This window comes from Sceloporus occidentalis, unplaced genomic scaffold (genome assembly GCF_023333645.1).
Source record: "Sceloporus occidentalis isolate IW3139 unplaced genomic scaffold, rSceOcc1.0.p SCAF_2, whole genome shotgun sequence".
Classification (NCBI taxonomy): domain Eukaryota; kingdom Metazoa; phylum Chordata; class Lepidosauria; order Squamata; family Phrynosomatidae; genus Sceloporus; species Sceloporus occidentalis.
Window position 1 is genome coordinate 228,054,013 of NW_028316982.1, and position 16,960 is coordinate 228,070,972.

At 39.5% G+C, this 16,960-nt stretch overlaps 1 protein-coding gene across 3 annotated transcripts in view; it reads left to right on the top strand.

The window, feature by feature from the left end:
- Positions 1-16,662, top strand: part of IFT57 (intraflagellar transport 57) — a 44,438-nt gene extending 27,776 nt beyond the window's left edge. Inside the window, exons 6-12 of one of the 3 annotated variants that reach the window (XM_089512325.1) lie at positions 448-567; positions 3,563-3,634; positions 5,606-5,737; positions 5,934-5,996; positions 8,368-8,434; positions 9,212-9,382; positions 16,192-16,662. In XM_089512325.1, coding sequence (XP_089368451.1) covers positions 448-567; positions 3,563-3,634; positions 5,606-5,737; positions 5,934-5,996; positions 8,368-8,434; positions 9,212-9,382; positions 16,192-16,199 — 633 coding nt within the window. In that variant the 3' untranslated portion in view covers positions 16,200-16,662. Of the gene's footprint in view, positions 1-447; positions 568-3,562; positions 3,635-5,605; positions 5,738-5,933; positions 5,997-8,367; positions 8,435-9,211; positions 9,613-16,191 lie in introns of those variants that run through there. The other 2 variants (XM_089512324.1, XM_089512326.1) reach the window with 2 other exon arrangements.
- The last annotated feature ends 298 nt before the right edge of the window (positions 16,663-16,960 follow it).

The following is a 16,960-nucleotide window of genomic DNA, read 5'->3' on the forward strand; positions in this document are numbered from 1 at the left end:
TCTCTCTTTTTGAATGTATCAAGAAGGTATCTACACGTTTTTATACCTGTCTACAGATCAAATCTTCCATATAGTGGCCTATTGACCATAACTTTCCATGTGTATTTGTGTTGTAGTAATAGGAAAGCTAATCTCAGAGATTTCTTCATGTTTAATGTTATTATTATTGCTATTATTATTATTATTATTATCATTCTGCCTTCCTTCCGGTTCAGGGACTCAAAGTGGCTTACAGGTACTCAAGTTTTTTTTTTCTTCCATGCTATTCTAAAGTAGTTAAAATGTTAGCTCACTCCCCATTTGCACTTGCATATACACTTCATCTTCCGCAGTTGGGCCGGTACAGCAGGTTTTATAACTGGTGTAAGAAGTGTTTACGCTTTATGACATCACTTCATAGTGTAGTTTGATTGTTCATTGATATGTTTAATATACATTTTTTGATAGGACATGATTGAATCAAAGCAAGAAGAGATTTTAGAATCAACAGTAGATGCAGCTGAGTGGAATTTGGAAGTGGAACGGGTTCTTCCACAACTGAAAGTTACAATCAGAACTGATAATAAGGTGGGTTGGATTTATCAATACTGCTATGCTGCTACTATTTAGTAGCACAGCTTCTAGAAGAATTCTGCCTCTTTATGTGCTTAAAGGTCAGAACTATAACCACTATATTATAAAATCCTTTGAATGCTCATTCCAAATCAGATGAATTTGAGCTCCTTTTTGACTGCAAAATATCAGGCTTAAATGTGAAGTGTGATTAAAGCCACTTGACTGACATCAACACTCTTAAAATAGATTAGTACTTACAAATAAAGTACTTGTCTTCCAGCATAAACATGTTTGCACAGTTTTTAAGTATAAAGATCTTAATGAAAGCAGTGCACATGTATAAACAAATAGATTTTTGAGAAGTATTTAAAAGAGCACATGAACTCCCTAAACTTCACATGTTCAGATCTATGTGGGTTTAGCCAAGCTTGGAAAGCTTATCTTTGTGTGTACAGTAAATGTAATCATAGTGGTATTTTCATTTCACTTTGTCATGTGGAAGAGCCTGGTATCTACTCTTTTTTTGCACCAAATAGTTCTTGCTCTGTACATCTCTTCTAAGTGTACGGAAGTGTTTGACTTCTACTCTGCTTCAACTGGTGTTCTAGATGTTCTCCAATCATTATGTAGATCCCCTACAACATTTTTTTTTGCTTCACGAATTCAACTAAAGTCTTTCTCAGCCTTGCTTTCATATGCAGATTCAGTAACGATTTCATATTTTATGTACGCATGCAAGTGTGTACATGCACACACAGACAGAAACAATACCTGTGACTGTATTGTTTATTTGTGTTTGCATAGTCCTTGTTTGTGTCTCTGTAAGTTTCTTTTCTTTTTTGTTCCCTATTTTTCTTCTTCAGCACACCATCTTTGGCTGTTATCATTCAGGTACATTGGTACAGTTGATGACTATTTGACTCCAGTTGTTCTTTACTTTGTCCTGTTTCACTCTGATCCTACACCACCATTATTTAACTGAGCATTTGTACATGAGGTTTGAATATTGTATTCTGTCACTGCATCTGATGAAGTTGATTGTAAGCCATGAAAGCATTTACTAAAGCTTGTGCATTTGACTCTTAGGTTATCCTGTTAGTCATATTTTTCACTTCTACTTATGTCTGCTTAACTACAGTTGGCAGCTGATCTTATTTCTTGTTATTAACTTCCATTTTCCAATTTTCTCCTTACCAACTCTTCCAATAATAATATAATAATTATTTGTTTTTTTTATATACCGCTATTCCAAAGGTCATAGCGGTGAACAACAAGTAAGCTAATTAGCAAGTAAGCTAATTTGCCCCCAACAGTCTGGGTACTCATTTTAGCGACCTCGGAAGGATGCAAGCCTGAGTCGAGCTTGGGCATTCTGCTACTGCTTTCAAGATCCTACTAGCTTTCAGTCTGCTAGACGTTGGGGCCTTGGAATTATCTTCAGTTGGAATTATCTCCACTCACTTTGTGCATTGTCACACTTTAGCATTCTCTTCAGTATATCTGGAAAATGACCTTGTTTGTAAGCATGCACTGTTAAAGTTTTCATTGCTGCCTTAGTTATCTCAGCTAATGCAGACAAAATAACTGGAGAGATTTCTGTGGAAACCAGCATACAGTAAAACCACCAGATTTTTCAGAGTTCATATTAAACCATCACAAAATTAGCATAGGGGTTAACTTCCGGTTCATACTCCTTAGAGCCCTAACTCTTCATAACAAGTATTTGAGGTGTTAAACCTGCTTCTTACCTGTAGCATTTCAGACTGCAGTCTAACTTAGAGGGGTTTCAGTGAACATGATTGAATGCTTTTCTGTATGGAAAAAAACCCTACATACAGATAAGTAGATGTTGGAGAATACAGTTCTTGCAGAGTCTTCTGCCTAACATGTAGAGGGTTTCTTTTCAGTTGAAGAATTTTCAGCCTGTCACAGGTTTGCAACTGCAGTTTGTAAGAACTAGGAGTAAAGCTCTCTGCTCATAATATAATTTATTCATGTTCTCCTTTGCCCTTCTGCTTCACCTAGGTACATGTAAGTTGTGCAATAGAACATTGGCCAGGATAAGGAAATCTGGGGTCATGTTTCTATTATACTATGGATGTCACTAGCACTCACCCTTTCTGCTGTGGCAAAGAATTACTCAGCTAAAATTCCATGTTGCAGCTGCAGATGTCATGGGAGGCAAGTCTAAGACATGGGAGTGGTATCCAACTAGCATCTTTCCCTAATAGAACAATTTATGTGATTAGAACAGATTCTCCCTTCAGCAACCCCTCTCATTCCTGAAACCACACCTTTGATGGGGGGGGGGGGGGATGAAGGACTGCAGAGGGGAAGGAATGTTTCCACTGCACAGGCAGAAATCTTCACACAGCATCGGATGTTGCCAGGTAATTTGAAACTTCTTTATTTTCCTTATGCTGACTAGTAAATTTGGATATCTCCTATACTAGTTTGGTTTATCTGGTCACTTGCAGCTGAAGTTTGCTTGTGTGAAATCATTTTGTATTATCTGAAAAAGCCTTCCTTAATCTTGGCCTGATCTTTTCCTTCTTAGACCTTAAGAAACATGGTTGCAATTATCAGTGTTCAAAGTACCTCAGAGTCTGTCAGTGCTGAACTTGAACTGTAATGTTGTAACAGTGGTAATGGCACAGAGGTTTTGATTAATTAGTAAATGAGTTCACATCCTGTTTTTTTTGTTCTAGAAGAAGAAGAGAGTGGAATTAGAATCAATATTAGTGCCCGGAGCAGTCTGTTATAATTATCTCTGGAGCAAGAATATTTACAAGCAAATAACTAGTTACAAGCATCCATTGGCAGTGATGTCCAGCATTTTATTTAAGAGCACACATGTCACAGGATTTTAGATTATATCATTTTAATGCAGCAACCTTAGGTTTAAAACATGTCACCTTGTATAGATATGCTGTAAACTTGACTGTGTTTATCCAGATATGAAATAAATCATTTTGTGTGTAACTCCCTTTTAAAATTTAAATTATAGGACTGGCGTATCCATGTAGATCAAATGCATCAGCACCAAGATGGAATTGAATCTGCTTTAAAAGATACCAGGGTAAGTCTGTGATAATGCCTTAGTAATTGAAATGTAGTGGGATTTTGATGATTTTGTGGTAGTTCAGAGTTTTCTTGCTAGAGGCCTTTTTCTCTATGTGGTCTCTTTTATAAGTGCATGTGAATCACTTGCTATCAAATCTACTGGCATTGTGTGATATCTCTCTCTCTCTCTCTCTCTTTTTTTTTTTTTTGGCTTCTCTAAGGAAATAATAATGACCTTCTCTTCCTTGCAGCAGGAATTTTCAAGTCCTCTGGCACTGGTCTTCCACAGGAGTTTCTTAGGCAATTCCCCCTACCCATGTTGTTTCTATGAAACATCTTGCTTTTTTTGTAAGCTGTGTTTTCTGTGCCTCTGGCACTCCTTTTATACAGTAGAGGTTTGGGGGAAAGCTTCTAGAAGTAATTGAGTGCAGAGATCAAAGCTTCACATGGAAGTGTTGTTTACAAAGAAGTTTTTTTTCCTAATCTTGATCCCCTTTTTCCTTTTGAAAAGGGGAGTTTTAGCTAGTGGTGGCAAAACAGTTCCAGGCCTCAGACATGAAGACAGCCAGCTGCCATTGACACTTCAAATGTCAAGGTTGTAGGGTGCTTTTTAATGTCCAAAGTTTCAGCATTTGTAATGAGCGAATGGTTAACTTTTATTCTATGATGCAGGCAGGTACAAGATTCACAGTTTTTCTAACAGTGTTCAGTTGGTGCACCAAACTGGAAAAAATCCACCAGATATGAATGAGAATTGAGAGTAAGAAATGACAGAAAGAATTTGAATTGCACAGATTATTCAGTGATGACTATTTACAACAAAGGTGGATTAGTTTCCATTAAAAATAAACCTTATCGCTAAAAACTGGACATATATTCCATTACACTCGGCCCTCCTTATCCATGTATTTTTTAATCCACAAATTCAAGCATCCATGGCTTGAAAATATTCCAGAAAAAGTATAAATTCCAAACCTTGATTTTCCATTTAATATAAAGGATATCATTTTGCTGTACCATTATATTTAATGGGACTTGAGCATCCACGGATTTTGTTATCTGTGGGGGATTCTGGAACCAAACCCCAGCAGATAATAAGGGTCCACTGTACTTTAATTACTTCTGAAAGCATTAGTGAATGTATTAAAGAATGTCTGATTCTCTATTCTTAGTAAGAGGCTGCATCTGGAGAAGTAATCCAGTTTGACACCACTTTAAGTGCCATGGCTTAATGGAATGGAATCTTGAGACTTGTAGTTTGTTGTGGCTCCAGAGCTCTCTGACAGAGAAAGCTAAATATCTCACAAAACTACAGTTCCCAGAATTCCATAGTATGGAGCCATGGCAGTTAAAATGGTGTCAAACTGGATTATTTCTGTAGTATGGATGCAGCCTTGGTCATATAGTAGGCCCTCTGTGTCCACAGATTATTCATCTATGAATTCAAGCATCCATGGCTTGCAAATATTTTTTAAAACTTCTAAAAAAGAAACCTTGATTTTTCAGTTTTATATAAGCCATTTACTATGCCACTGTATTTAATGGGATGGGCATCCATGGATTTTGGTATCCACGGGAGGTCCTTGAACCAAAATCCAGCAGATACCAAGGGCCCACTCTACATTTAGATATTTGCACACACAATTTTAAATAGGAAGAAAAATGGTATAGTCACTATTTTAAGACTTTTGGGTCTAGCTTTGAGTGACCAGTTGCAATTATTCTCAGTACACTACTTTAGTCACCTTACTTGGATCTAAACAGTTGTCCAATTAGTTGGGTTTGCATGTTATGCTTGTATTTCTTTAACAGTATATGTTGCCTCACTCCACTGTTGCACAGCAAGCTAGTTTTGAAATGAGGAGAACTTTCAAAAGCTATTTGGATGTGGCTCACAGTCAGATGCTCAAAAGAAAAGCAGTCAACAGTCCCACTGGGATTTCAGCCAGACCTCAGTTGTGGCTGACTTGTGTAAAACTTTTAACAGGGCTACCTTGACAAACTTCATAATGAAATCAGCAGAACTCTGGAAAAGGTTAGCAGTCGAGAAAAGTACATCAACAACCAGCTAGAGCATTTGGTTCAAGAATATCGTTCTGCACAAGCCCTTCTGAGTGAGGTAACATTGATTATTTTGGAGTCTTGTCAAGAGACTATAATTGTGGCTCTTCTTTTATTAAAATTGTACACTTTTGCTGTTAAACTCAAACTGCAACCGTTAGTTTTATTATACAAAAGATAGAAGACTTAAAAAAACATGGCTTACATCCTATATATTATAGACTAGAGTTCTTTATTTTTTTTTCCTTTCACAGGCCAAAGAGAAATACCAACAAGGAAGTGGAGGTGTGACAGAGAGGACTAGAAACTTGTCAGAGGTAGAACTTTGGTCTTTAGTATTTAATAGTTTGTGTATTTGCAGTAGTTTTCATGGCATGGCATGGCATAAGTTGATAGGGGTCTTTATGGCACTTTAGTTTTGCATTTAGCCTGTACATGTCTAGTCCAAAGGAAACTGGGTTTGCTTTCAGGTAGAATTGGTGTTCTACAAATTGTATGTTTTGACATCCTGAACAGTCTTGAAGGTGAAACTTCTAAATTCTGGTTATTCTGCCAGTTCTCTACTTTAAGTCGATTCACTGAAGTGTTAGTTAAATGATTTAAGTAATTCCTGCATCTCTAAGATTGTTCAGAATGAATGAGTTAATGTTCTTTCTTTTCAAAGAATTTTTACATGTGTTAAGCTTTATTAGTTATGTTTCATAAGATTATTAATACTAAATGACAAGACTGCATAACTTTGCATGATGAGATGACCAGGCAAGGCTACTGGTGAGTGTTTTATCATTGCCAAATACAACTAAATAATGGAACTTGTTCCCAATAATCCAGTTTGCATTCTGGATGATTCTGAACATGAACAAGGTGATCACTTTGTCTTGCCTGCACTTCATTCTAGACAGAGTAAGGAAATGGAAGATATGAAACTATTTCTCAACCAGAATAGGAGGATATTAAGGCACAAGAATGCTGTTCAAGAATTCCAATACCAAGTAGCTTGGTTGATTATCTGTGTGTGTGATTCTGACTAACCATCACCACTCCTGCCATGACTTTTTGGATGACCATTATACTTATTTGTTCTTGTCTTAATGAATCCTTTACTCTTATATATTGTGGAACAAGTGAGGGAGAAATTAGTTCAGTGAGAAACCAATCCCACCAAAATGGAATTGATTGATTATGCTGCTGTTGACAGTGACAGTCTGCAAATTCATAGAATATTTTAATTGATCAGTTAGGACTTAATGTGGGTGCTGTTAATTTTTAACACTAATAGTGTTAAAAGTAAAAGTTGATTTAGTTCAAGGCATGTCCTGGAAAGAAATGTAATTACCTTATTTCTCAAAATGGGAAGACAGCAGATATGTTTTTATTGAGTTGTTCTTTTGAAAAAAGTATATGAATTTCAAAATAAATAAAAGGCCCCTGCACAAGCTACATACCGTTCTTTGATTTGAAAGTGAGAGTCTAGCTTCTAGTGCCAGAATTGTAGTTTGTGAGACTTTGTAGATGTATGTGTGTATGTATGTATATTGGTATTTATATCTCATCTACTAAAGCAAGTTCTTAGGTGTGTTTATGATACATTTAGAGTATGCCAAAACAAATGAGAGTTATTAGGAAGGACAATAGTTTATACAAGGTTAACAAGGCCTCAGATATTCTGGATGTTATTTTACTTATTAATCTGCCTTGGCAGATCATAAACAATATGGCTGCTGTAAAGTTCCTCATTGTGGTGGTGATAGGTGCAGAAAATAAAAACAACACGTGAAGCAAAGGCAGCCTCCTCCTCCCGTCTCTTGCATTTTTGGCTTCTGGTAGCAGACACAAGAGGCACTATTGGAATAAAAGTGTTTTCTTGCTCCTCTGATGTTAAAATAACCATCTAGACCTTTAGGCCATAAAAGGTCTAGGAGGAGAATGCCCCTGGCCAAGAAATGGCTGTCAGAAGAGTCATTTAAATTAATCTTTCTTCTAGCTAAGCAGAGGTTCTGTATCCATGGAAGTGTTATTGATTGTTGTTGGCTACTGATGGGAGGGATAAGACATACAGAGAAAGGAAATTTTAGCTATGGTCCATTCTATTCCTTGCAGCTTCTCAAAACACTGGGCAAGAAAAATAAATTCTTGGTATTCCTCCTCCCTGAGCCCATTCCTATATGTACAGAGGTTTCATTACAGAGGGCTGTAGGGATCTCTTGGACTCCCAGAGTAATTTTAGCCTATTGGATTAATTCTGCTCCAGGTTGCTTTTACCTTGACACAGGTAACACTTTCACACTGCAAGTATGCAACCTTATTTCCTGTTAAAATACTATTTTGGTCTGGGACCTTGTTATAGGCTTTTGGGATGCATTGTGTCCCTTTTCTTATTAAAATAAGACCACTGTGAATCTTCTGTCTGCCCCATGGCTTCTTAATAAGTCCAGTAACAGTAGGTATTATTGGGTGTATGATTTTGAAATATGCTACTGATAAAATCTATTTTTAATGTCACATTGGGGCAATTTTGAAACCAGTCATTAAGTTGAATTTCATCTAGGACTTTAAAGAGGTATATTGGACCTCAATAGCAACAGACAGATGCAGTCATTAAATCTTAAATATCTGTACCATTCAGAATTATAACTGTCTCTTTGGCTATAGTAGATTTTACAAATAACCTGTTTATTTTTCTCTAAGATTACTGAAGAGTTAGAGAAGGTAAAGCAGGAAATGGAAGAAAAGGGAAGCAGTATGACTGATGGTGGTAAGCTTATTCTTGATGTACTTTCTCAGAGAAACTCTCATTTTTAGCTAGTTTTCGAGATCTATAGCAAAACCCCAGCAGTAGAAAAAAGAAAACCAAAAGGAGTAGCTAACGTACAGTTGGAGTCAGTGTTCTCTCAAGGCATAGAACCATGTCCCATGTCTCTAATTGTATCTTGGGTCTTTCCTAAAATAGGGAACTATTCTTGAGCATTTTCTACAACTGAGGCAGCCAGAAGTATCTTTTGGCTGGTTAAAAAAAAATCCATCTATGCAATGTCTGTTCTGAATTAATTCCATTTTAAAATCCTAATAAGTCTAGCCCTTACCTGGACTGAAGAGTGCATTATTGGGGGAGAGGGGTTTTCTATGCAATCTACCTGTAATCCTTTGAGATGTGTTAGGCTGTTGTAATAATGGGTACTTGAAGAAATGGATAGAATTTGTACTGTCGTAGACTAAAATGTGCAGAATTTTGTTTTGAGTTGTTTTTTCACCAAATATAAAATTTCATATTATCATTATAAGTACTGAAGAGGTTTGAGCATTTTAATGCATATCTTCAGATTCAAAATGTCATGAAGGTGATAGAGTATATCCTAATTTTAAAATAGCTTTTATGAATCTATAAAATCATGTCTCCAGAGTATTGTCATTCTTTTGTTCATTTAGCTCTCCCGATTAGCAGAGGGAGTGAATTATGAAGAAAAAATAATACCTTTCTTTGTATGGCAGAGTGACAGAAAAATGTACCATTTTGCATTTTCCTTTTTAACAGCTCCTTTAGTAAAGATTAAACAAGCTTTAACCAAACTGAAGCAAGAAACTATTCAGATGGACATACGAATTGGCGTAGTGGAACACACGTTGCTTCAATCAAAGCTGAAAGAAAAATCAAACATGACTAGAGATATGCATGCTACTGTAATTCCAGATTCTTCCATTGTTGGTACCTATTAAATTTCCTTGTTGCTTAGTTTTTTAATGCTATGCAAATCATTTTGAGACATATATATGTATATATAGTACACTATGTATGTCATTTTACAAGGCCATTAATTCTGTTTGTATAAACGTAGTAGTGTTATATTTGTGTCAGTATGATTTATTATACAGTTTTCTGGAAAAGAAAGGAAAAGAAAGTATTAATAAAATTTTATTAACAGGCTCCTGGTATGTTAAATCAAAGGGTTTGGAAGGAATGTATCAGAATTATTAGAAAAGTTCTGTTACAGAAATGGATATTGCACAGATACAGCTTCCAGTATGAATCCTATGAGGATTGGCACCCAATATCTTTCACAGGTTTAGCTCAGAACTTGTCAAGATTATAAGGCCAGGAACTATATCTGGCTATACATATCCCTCCCATGTTACTTTCCTCACACAGCAGAATGAACCATCTTCCTCGCTAGGAACTTTATGTCCTCATTAGGGAAACGGGACTGATTTAGCAGTAGCTGCTACTGAATACCTAAACATTAGCCATTTCTCTTTCTCTTAAATTAGTAGCTCATGTGTAAAGGAGTGGAGAGAGTGTGATGCAGTACATTGCATTAGAGTATTCCAGTGGAATATGTGATATGCAATTTGCTGGCATGCAAGAGTGGGCAGGAGGTTTGCAGCCAAAGAATGGGTGTGGCATCCTGTGACCTGGTTGACAAGGATGTCTCTGCTGGTTAGATGAGTCACCTTTGGGCACGTGAAATGATTTGGGAGGGCAAACAGTAGTGGTTCAGAAGGTGCCTTCTAGAACTGAACAGGATGCTTAGTCTAAGGAGAGTAGGATTGAGCCCATGAGGGGGCAGCAATGATATAGGTGAAGGGATTTATGTTTGCAAGACAGAAGGCTGGCCATCATGAGGAATAGATTGAGAGCTTTTTCTTTTTTAAAAGTCAAATGTGGCTGTGCTGAACTTCTGTGGAAATTTCTGTTGCTGTATGTCTTCAAGTCATTTCTGACCTATGGCAGTCCTAAGGTTTTCACTGTTTCCTTGGCAGAATTGTTCAGAGGTGATTGCCCTTGCTTTCTGAAGCTGAGAACTTGACTTGCCCAGGGTCATCCAGTGTGTTTCTATGGCTGGGGATTCAAAGCCTGGTCTACAGCCAAACCACTACACTATTTTATTTATTCGTTTAGAGTATTTATACCCCGCTCATCAGCCACAAAGAGTCTCAGAGCATTTTATAGATTGTTAATTTGACAGTTCCCTGCCCTCAGGCTTACAATCTGAAAAGACATGACACAAAAGGAGAAGGGAATGGCAGTGGCAAAGGGGATCAAGTCCAGCAGATACTGTTATTTCTTCTCCCTCCAAGGCCAGGATGGTAGCAGTTACGCTACACTGGATCTCAACAAAAGGACTTCTACTTATAGTTAAAATTTAAAATGTAACTGTTTGGAAATGGTTTATTTTATTTACCTCTCAGTAATAAGGCCTCACTGCCATTTAAAGTCTAAGGTTGTGTCCTTTTGGGTCAGTTCTACACACAGTCTACTCTTCATTATGACCAGAATGTGGGATAACTTAGTCTATAAGAGAAACCTATTACCATAAAACTTCATCCTTTGGATGCCTCCCTGGGTTCATCCCCCATATCAAGATTGTCTTGAGTGTGTTTTTTTATGAGTGCAACACTTTGTTCTCAGTATTAGATTACTTTGAGGAGTGTCAGTTACATGCAGTTCTGCAGAAGTATCTGTCCCCTTTGAGCCTTCTAGTTTAGCATCCCCTCCTTGGACATAGAGAGTGACATCATTCACAGTATTCCCTTCCCACATCTTCCTAGAAAGTTTGCATATAGAGATGACTTTATTCCTCCTGATGACCCGCCCACCTCGCTTCTCTTGTATTCTGCCAGATTTCCATTATGCCCACTATGCCACCCTTTCAACCAAGCACTCACCACTTCCCCATTTTGAATTGGAGGCTTATGCAGATTGAGTAGCCCTTATCTGAATTACTTGGGCCCAGAAGAGTTCCATATTTCAGATTTTTTCATATTTAGGAATACCTGTATTTGTATGTGTACATAATGCAATATTCTGGGTATGTGATCCAAGTCTAAACACAAATTCATTTATGTTTAATATACATCTTACACATATAGACTGAAGGTTATTTTATAAAACATTTCAAAAACTTTATTCATGAAACAAAATGTTTGTGTACATTAAAAAGCCATCAGAAAGGACAGGTGTCACAAGCTACCCATGAAAAAAGTTTTGGGTTTTGGAGTATTTTGGAACTCAGGGTGGATGTTTCAACCTGCAGTATTAGCAGAGAAACACCATACATTGGTCCCCTTCCAAATGTCTTTGAAGTGTTCATTTCGCCAATGGTTTTTTTAAATCTGTGAATGGCTTGCATGCCCTGCTCTGTAACCTATTTCTACCCCATGGCTGTTTAAGTGATTTAAAAATGGTTTCACCCTAATCCCATAGAAATAATTGTCCGGAATCAGATGTTCCTCTAATGTATGTTGGCTCTGTGTGTGTGTGTGTGTGTGTGTGTGTGTGTGTGTGTATGCAATCCTTCAAGTTGTCTTTTGACTTATGGCCCCATAAATTTCACAGTTCTCAGGCAAGCATCCAGGATCAGTCAGGATCTATTGCCTTTGTTGTTGTTGTCTGCCTTCATGTTACTTCTGACTTATGGCAACCCTATCATAGGGTTTTCTTGGCAAGATTTGTTCACAGGAGATTTGCCACTGACTTCCCTGAGGCTGAGAGCATATGACTTGCAGAAGATCACCCAGTGGGTTTCATAGCCAAGCAGGAAATTGAACCCCAATTTCTAGAGTCATAGTCCAATGCTGAAACTACCATGCCACACTGGCGCTAATATGTTGCCTTTACCCCACTTTAATATCTACTCCATTACATCAGTGGTATGATTCCATTTTGGATCAAGTGCACCATGACATGTGACATCTTCCAGGCTATTGAAATTATAGGTAGCATTTACAAATTTTGCACCAGGACAGAAACTCACTATGCAGATCTATATGGCAACATCTTTGATACATGAGGTCCCATCCATGGATTTTCCTCCTCTGAATGACATTCTCCTTCCCACATTTCTTTTTTCTCCGGTATGATTGTTTTTTACATGATGAAGAATCCAGCGGAGCTTTGAAAAGTTGCATGAAGGATTTTGTACACTTTGGTTGGCCAATGTAGGTATTGTGCTTTTATTGATTTTCCATTTTGTTTTATTTTGCTGTATGGTCTGCACAGCTACCCCTTAATATTTTTCATGAGAGCAAAGGAACACTCTTCTCTGAAGTAAGGAACTATTGTTATGTCCCCCAAAGCCTTGTCTGCCAATCTCTCAGCTGCAAGAGCCAGTAGAAAACAAAATTGTTCTCTGAAAGTGGAACTCACTATATCAATTACATACCGACAACCTCTGTCGAGTGGGCAGATACTTGTTATGTTTCACACTGTACAATGTACAGAATTACAATACCTAAAGCAGTGATGGCGAACCTATGCCATGCGTGCTGGAAGTGGCACTTGCCGCCATTTCCTCGGGCATGGGGCAAGGGAGGAGACGGAAGAGGTATGCGCATGCCCGTTCCTCCTCCTCCCTGCCTTTTCCTGGCCTCCAGCTGTCCGAGACAGATGGAAGATAGAAAAGGGGACTGGGGAAAAAGAGTCAGAGGACCATGCTATGACTCCTCCTCACAGCCTTCTCCTGGCCTTCAGCTGCCTCTTCAAGAGAGCTAGAGGCTGGGAAAAAGGCAGGGAGAGGAGGAGCGACCAGCGCATGCCAATTGTTCCCCTCCAGGGACCTTTGCCAGCCTCCAGCTGTCTCAGGAGAGACAGCTGGAGGCAGGAAAAGGTCTGTGGGGAGGAAGGCAGGGGGGGTGCGCAACCCCCTTCATCCCCACCTACCCTGCCTGCCCTCCAAGTGTCCCCAAACGGGGCATTTGGAGGGCAGGCAAGGTACGTGGGGAGGAAGGCAGGGGGTGTGGCCATTCCTTTTCTTCCTCTTTTACCTTTCCTCCCCCCCCAAAGGGCTCCAGAGAGCCCTTTGGGGCAAGGAAAGCTCCAGGAAGAAGGGGACTGGGGCCATGCCCATGGCTCCGCCCCCTCACAGCCCTTTGCTGACCCCCACCTGTCTCTGAGAGGCAGCTGGGTGCCAGGAAAAGGGCAGGGGAAGAAGCCCTGCCCAGAGGGTGGAAGCTCCACCCACAGGGTGGGAGCCACGCCCCCTGGGCTGGAAGCCATGCCCCAGCACGCAGCCCCATCCTGTGGGGGCACAAGCCCCGCCCCCTGGCACACAAATCTGAAAAGGTTCGTCATTACAGCCTTGCTTGTTTTATACCTTCATGGCTCTTTTTCTTTCTTGGGTACCAGGGGCAAGCTGTAACCTGCCCTGCCGTGCCCTAAACTCTGGAAGCAATTTTAAACATGTAAATATTGGCTCAAAGTGCCCTCCCAGTCCTATGGAGTAAGAATGTTTTGTGTCTACCTCCAAAGTCATTTTAGAACAACGAGACACCTCTTTTTTTGCAATAAGAAGTTGCAATTTTTAAATCCAGTTAAAATTATTTAAAGTTTATTTTGTTTGTTTATTTATGGGCTTTTGCCCAATATACTTGGGTGTGGGAGGAAACTTGCTGTTCTTTCCCCCCATGGCTGTGTCAGGGTCAGGAGAGGCTTTTTGGCAAGACGAAGTCAACTGGATCTTCTATGTGACTCCTTGATTAAAAAAAAGGCCTCTCCTGGGCCTAAACCAGTGATGGCGAACCTATGACACACGTGCCAGAGGTGGTACTCAGAGCCCTCTCTGTGGGCACATGCACCATCGTCCCAACCAGAGTTCACTAGAGTTTGTCACTAGAAATCCAGAGGGACACGACACTTTACGATAAATAAGTGGGTTTTGGGTTGCAGTTTGGGCACTCGGTCTCTAAAAGGTTCTCCATCACTGGCCTAAACAGTCGTGGAGGACACCAAAAGTGGTACAAGGTTTTTCCTTATGCCCCCTGGGAGAAATGGGGGGCCCTTGGGGACTTCAGAAACATCTTGCATGGGATGCAGTTCACAGCCTACTTTAACAAGAAAGCTAAATTATTTACTATCAAGAAAGAGAAGAGTTGGCTGTTGTACTCTCTTCGTCCTGTTAAAACTGCTTCAGTGCTTAAGTCATCTGTCTGCTTAATTTCTTATTACCTTGACATTTTGTAGCTGTGTTTTGCCTTCTATTTGTAGAAATTTCTCTCCCCACACCACTCCTACACCACCAGGTGCCCTGGGGAAAGGAGTCCACATGGAGGAAGATGGAGAAGGCCAGTGAGGGACATGTCCTTACTCTTTTGCTTCTTCCCCATCAACTACCCTGTGGAAAGAATCCCTCTTTTTATATGTTAATACTTAACCCAGCAGTGTTGTTAGTACTTTTGTTGTTTCTTGCAAGCTGCCTTGGAGGGGAAAAATGTATCCTGAAAGGATATAAATTACTGTCATTAAATGAATAAATACATAATAGCATACTTAACTGGGGCTGGGGAGGGAGAGAGTTGCTTCTGTTTTCTAGCATAAATGCTAAAGACCTTCTAAACAGTTTCACTAATAATTCCAGGTCAGCATCCTCATAGCACAGGTGTCAGCAAAGTGCAGCCCTCCAGATGGTGGACTGCAACACCTAGCATTCCTCACCATTGGCTCTGTTGGCAAGGACTGATGGGAGCTGCAGTCTAAAAACACCAAAATAGCCCCATTTCTCCCATCTCTGTTGCAGTAGCAGTTTCAGTATCAGTGAAAGAGGGTGTGAAGCACCTGTAGATGTACAGAATAAACACTCCCTTTTCTGGAAATCATTTCAGGTTTCTTGTGCAACAGAGAGGTGTGACCAAAACTATTCCAAAGGAGCATCTGAAGCATTCAGTGCTTAGCATTTTATAATATTGCTTCCTTGAACGATAGCTAGGGTGTTTCCCCACTGACTCATTCTGCTTCCTGGATTGTATGGCATGAGGTTTCTAGGAAAACTGACATCATCCAGCTCCTGTTGCTTTGCTTCGGTTCTTAGGAATTTCAATTTGAATAGATGTCCTGCTCCTGGATGCAGCAAATACTTTGGTTATGCCAGCCCTAAAAGATGTCATTTTCAGTAGAACCAATTCTCTGCTTCAGTGCTTGGGTCATCTCTCTCTCTCATGTAGCTCAGCTGACTTCAGTAGCATTTAAATGGTGCCAAGTGTAGGTCAGCAATGGTTTGGGGCTGTTCACATGACTGATTTCCTGGCTATCACTAAATAAGTTTATTGCACGAAGACTTCCTCATCCATTGATGGATATATTTCACAAGGTGAAAAAGCTGTCTATTGATCATATGTGAAGGCGATTTTGTACAATAAAGTAACTGTTTGGAACTGCAGGATATGGCCTCGGTTCCTTCTGGCCTCACTGGCGATGTGGTGACAGACCGTGATGAATTGAAGGCTTGGCGTAATGGTAGTATCATTGACATCAGCTGCTCTGAACAAGACTAAGCAATTTATCTGATCAAACACAGTTGGTTTTTTGGTCTTTGGATTAGATAGGGTGAAGGAGCCTGCTTGAGACATCAGATTTTGGCAACTGTTAAAGAGCAGCAAATTGTCAATGTTTACATTTTTGCCCATATGAGAGATGCACTTTTTATTTGTTTCTTGCCTTTTAATGGAGATGATTTAAATGATTCCTAGGTTTATGGACAGCTTAATTAGAGTTTTAAAATATTTTTATGCCTTCACATTTTTCAGGTGTATAAATTTTTGCAAGCCATCTTGGCTCTGAGATCCAAAAAGGCAGGATGGTGTCGTCGTCGTCATCATCATCATCATCATCATCATCATCATCATCATCATCGGATATATGGATATTCTTGGCTGTCCCCAGGTGTGACATGGCAGCCCACAGTGTCATGTGCTGCCTAACAAGTCATTTTACAAATCATTTTATGATTTGTTTCCTCTCCTCCCCCAATGCTTGTAGCAAAATGTCTGCACATAAGACCAGAATACATGCTAAGTAATTGAATTAATTTCAGGAATTAATTTTCAACCCTTTTTTCCCTACCTATTTAAATCCTCCCACTTTCATTCTGCAAACTTCATCATGTTCACTTGTGAGCTCTATTGTTGTATCAGCCTAGTGTTGTTGCCGCGTATCTGCATTGAAAATGGTTGTATTTCACTCCCAGAAAGAGAATTATTAATGAAGAGGCGTTCAAATCTTTTGACAATAAAGAATTCTTGTACGTGGGTACACCTCTCTCTCTTTTTCCTTCTGTCTTAATGGATAGGCATATTCTAAGCCAGGGGTAGGCAACCTGCGGCCCGCGGGCCGGATGCGGCCCGGCGAGGCCTTGGGACCGGCCCCAGCCCAGTCCTGCTGCCGATTGCCACCAGGGCCTTTGGCCTCTCGCGTGCAGGGGCAAAGGGGGCAATTGTCTATAGACGCCTAAGAAACATGCATTTATATTAACATTTTTTTAAAAAATCAGCAATTTTTTTTTGCGTGTCCTCCACT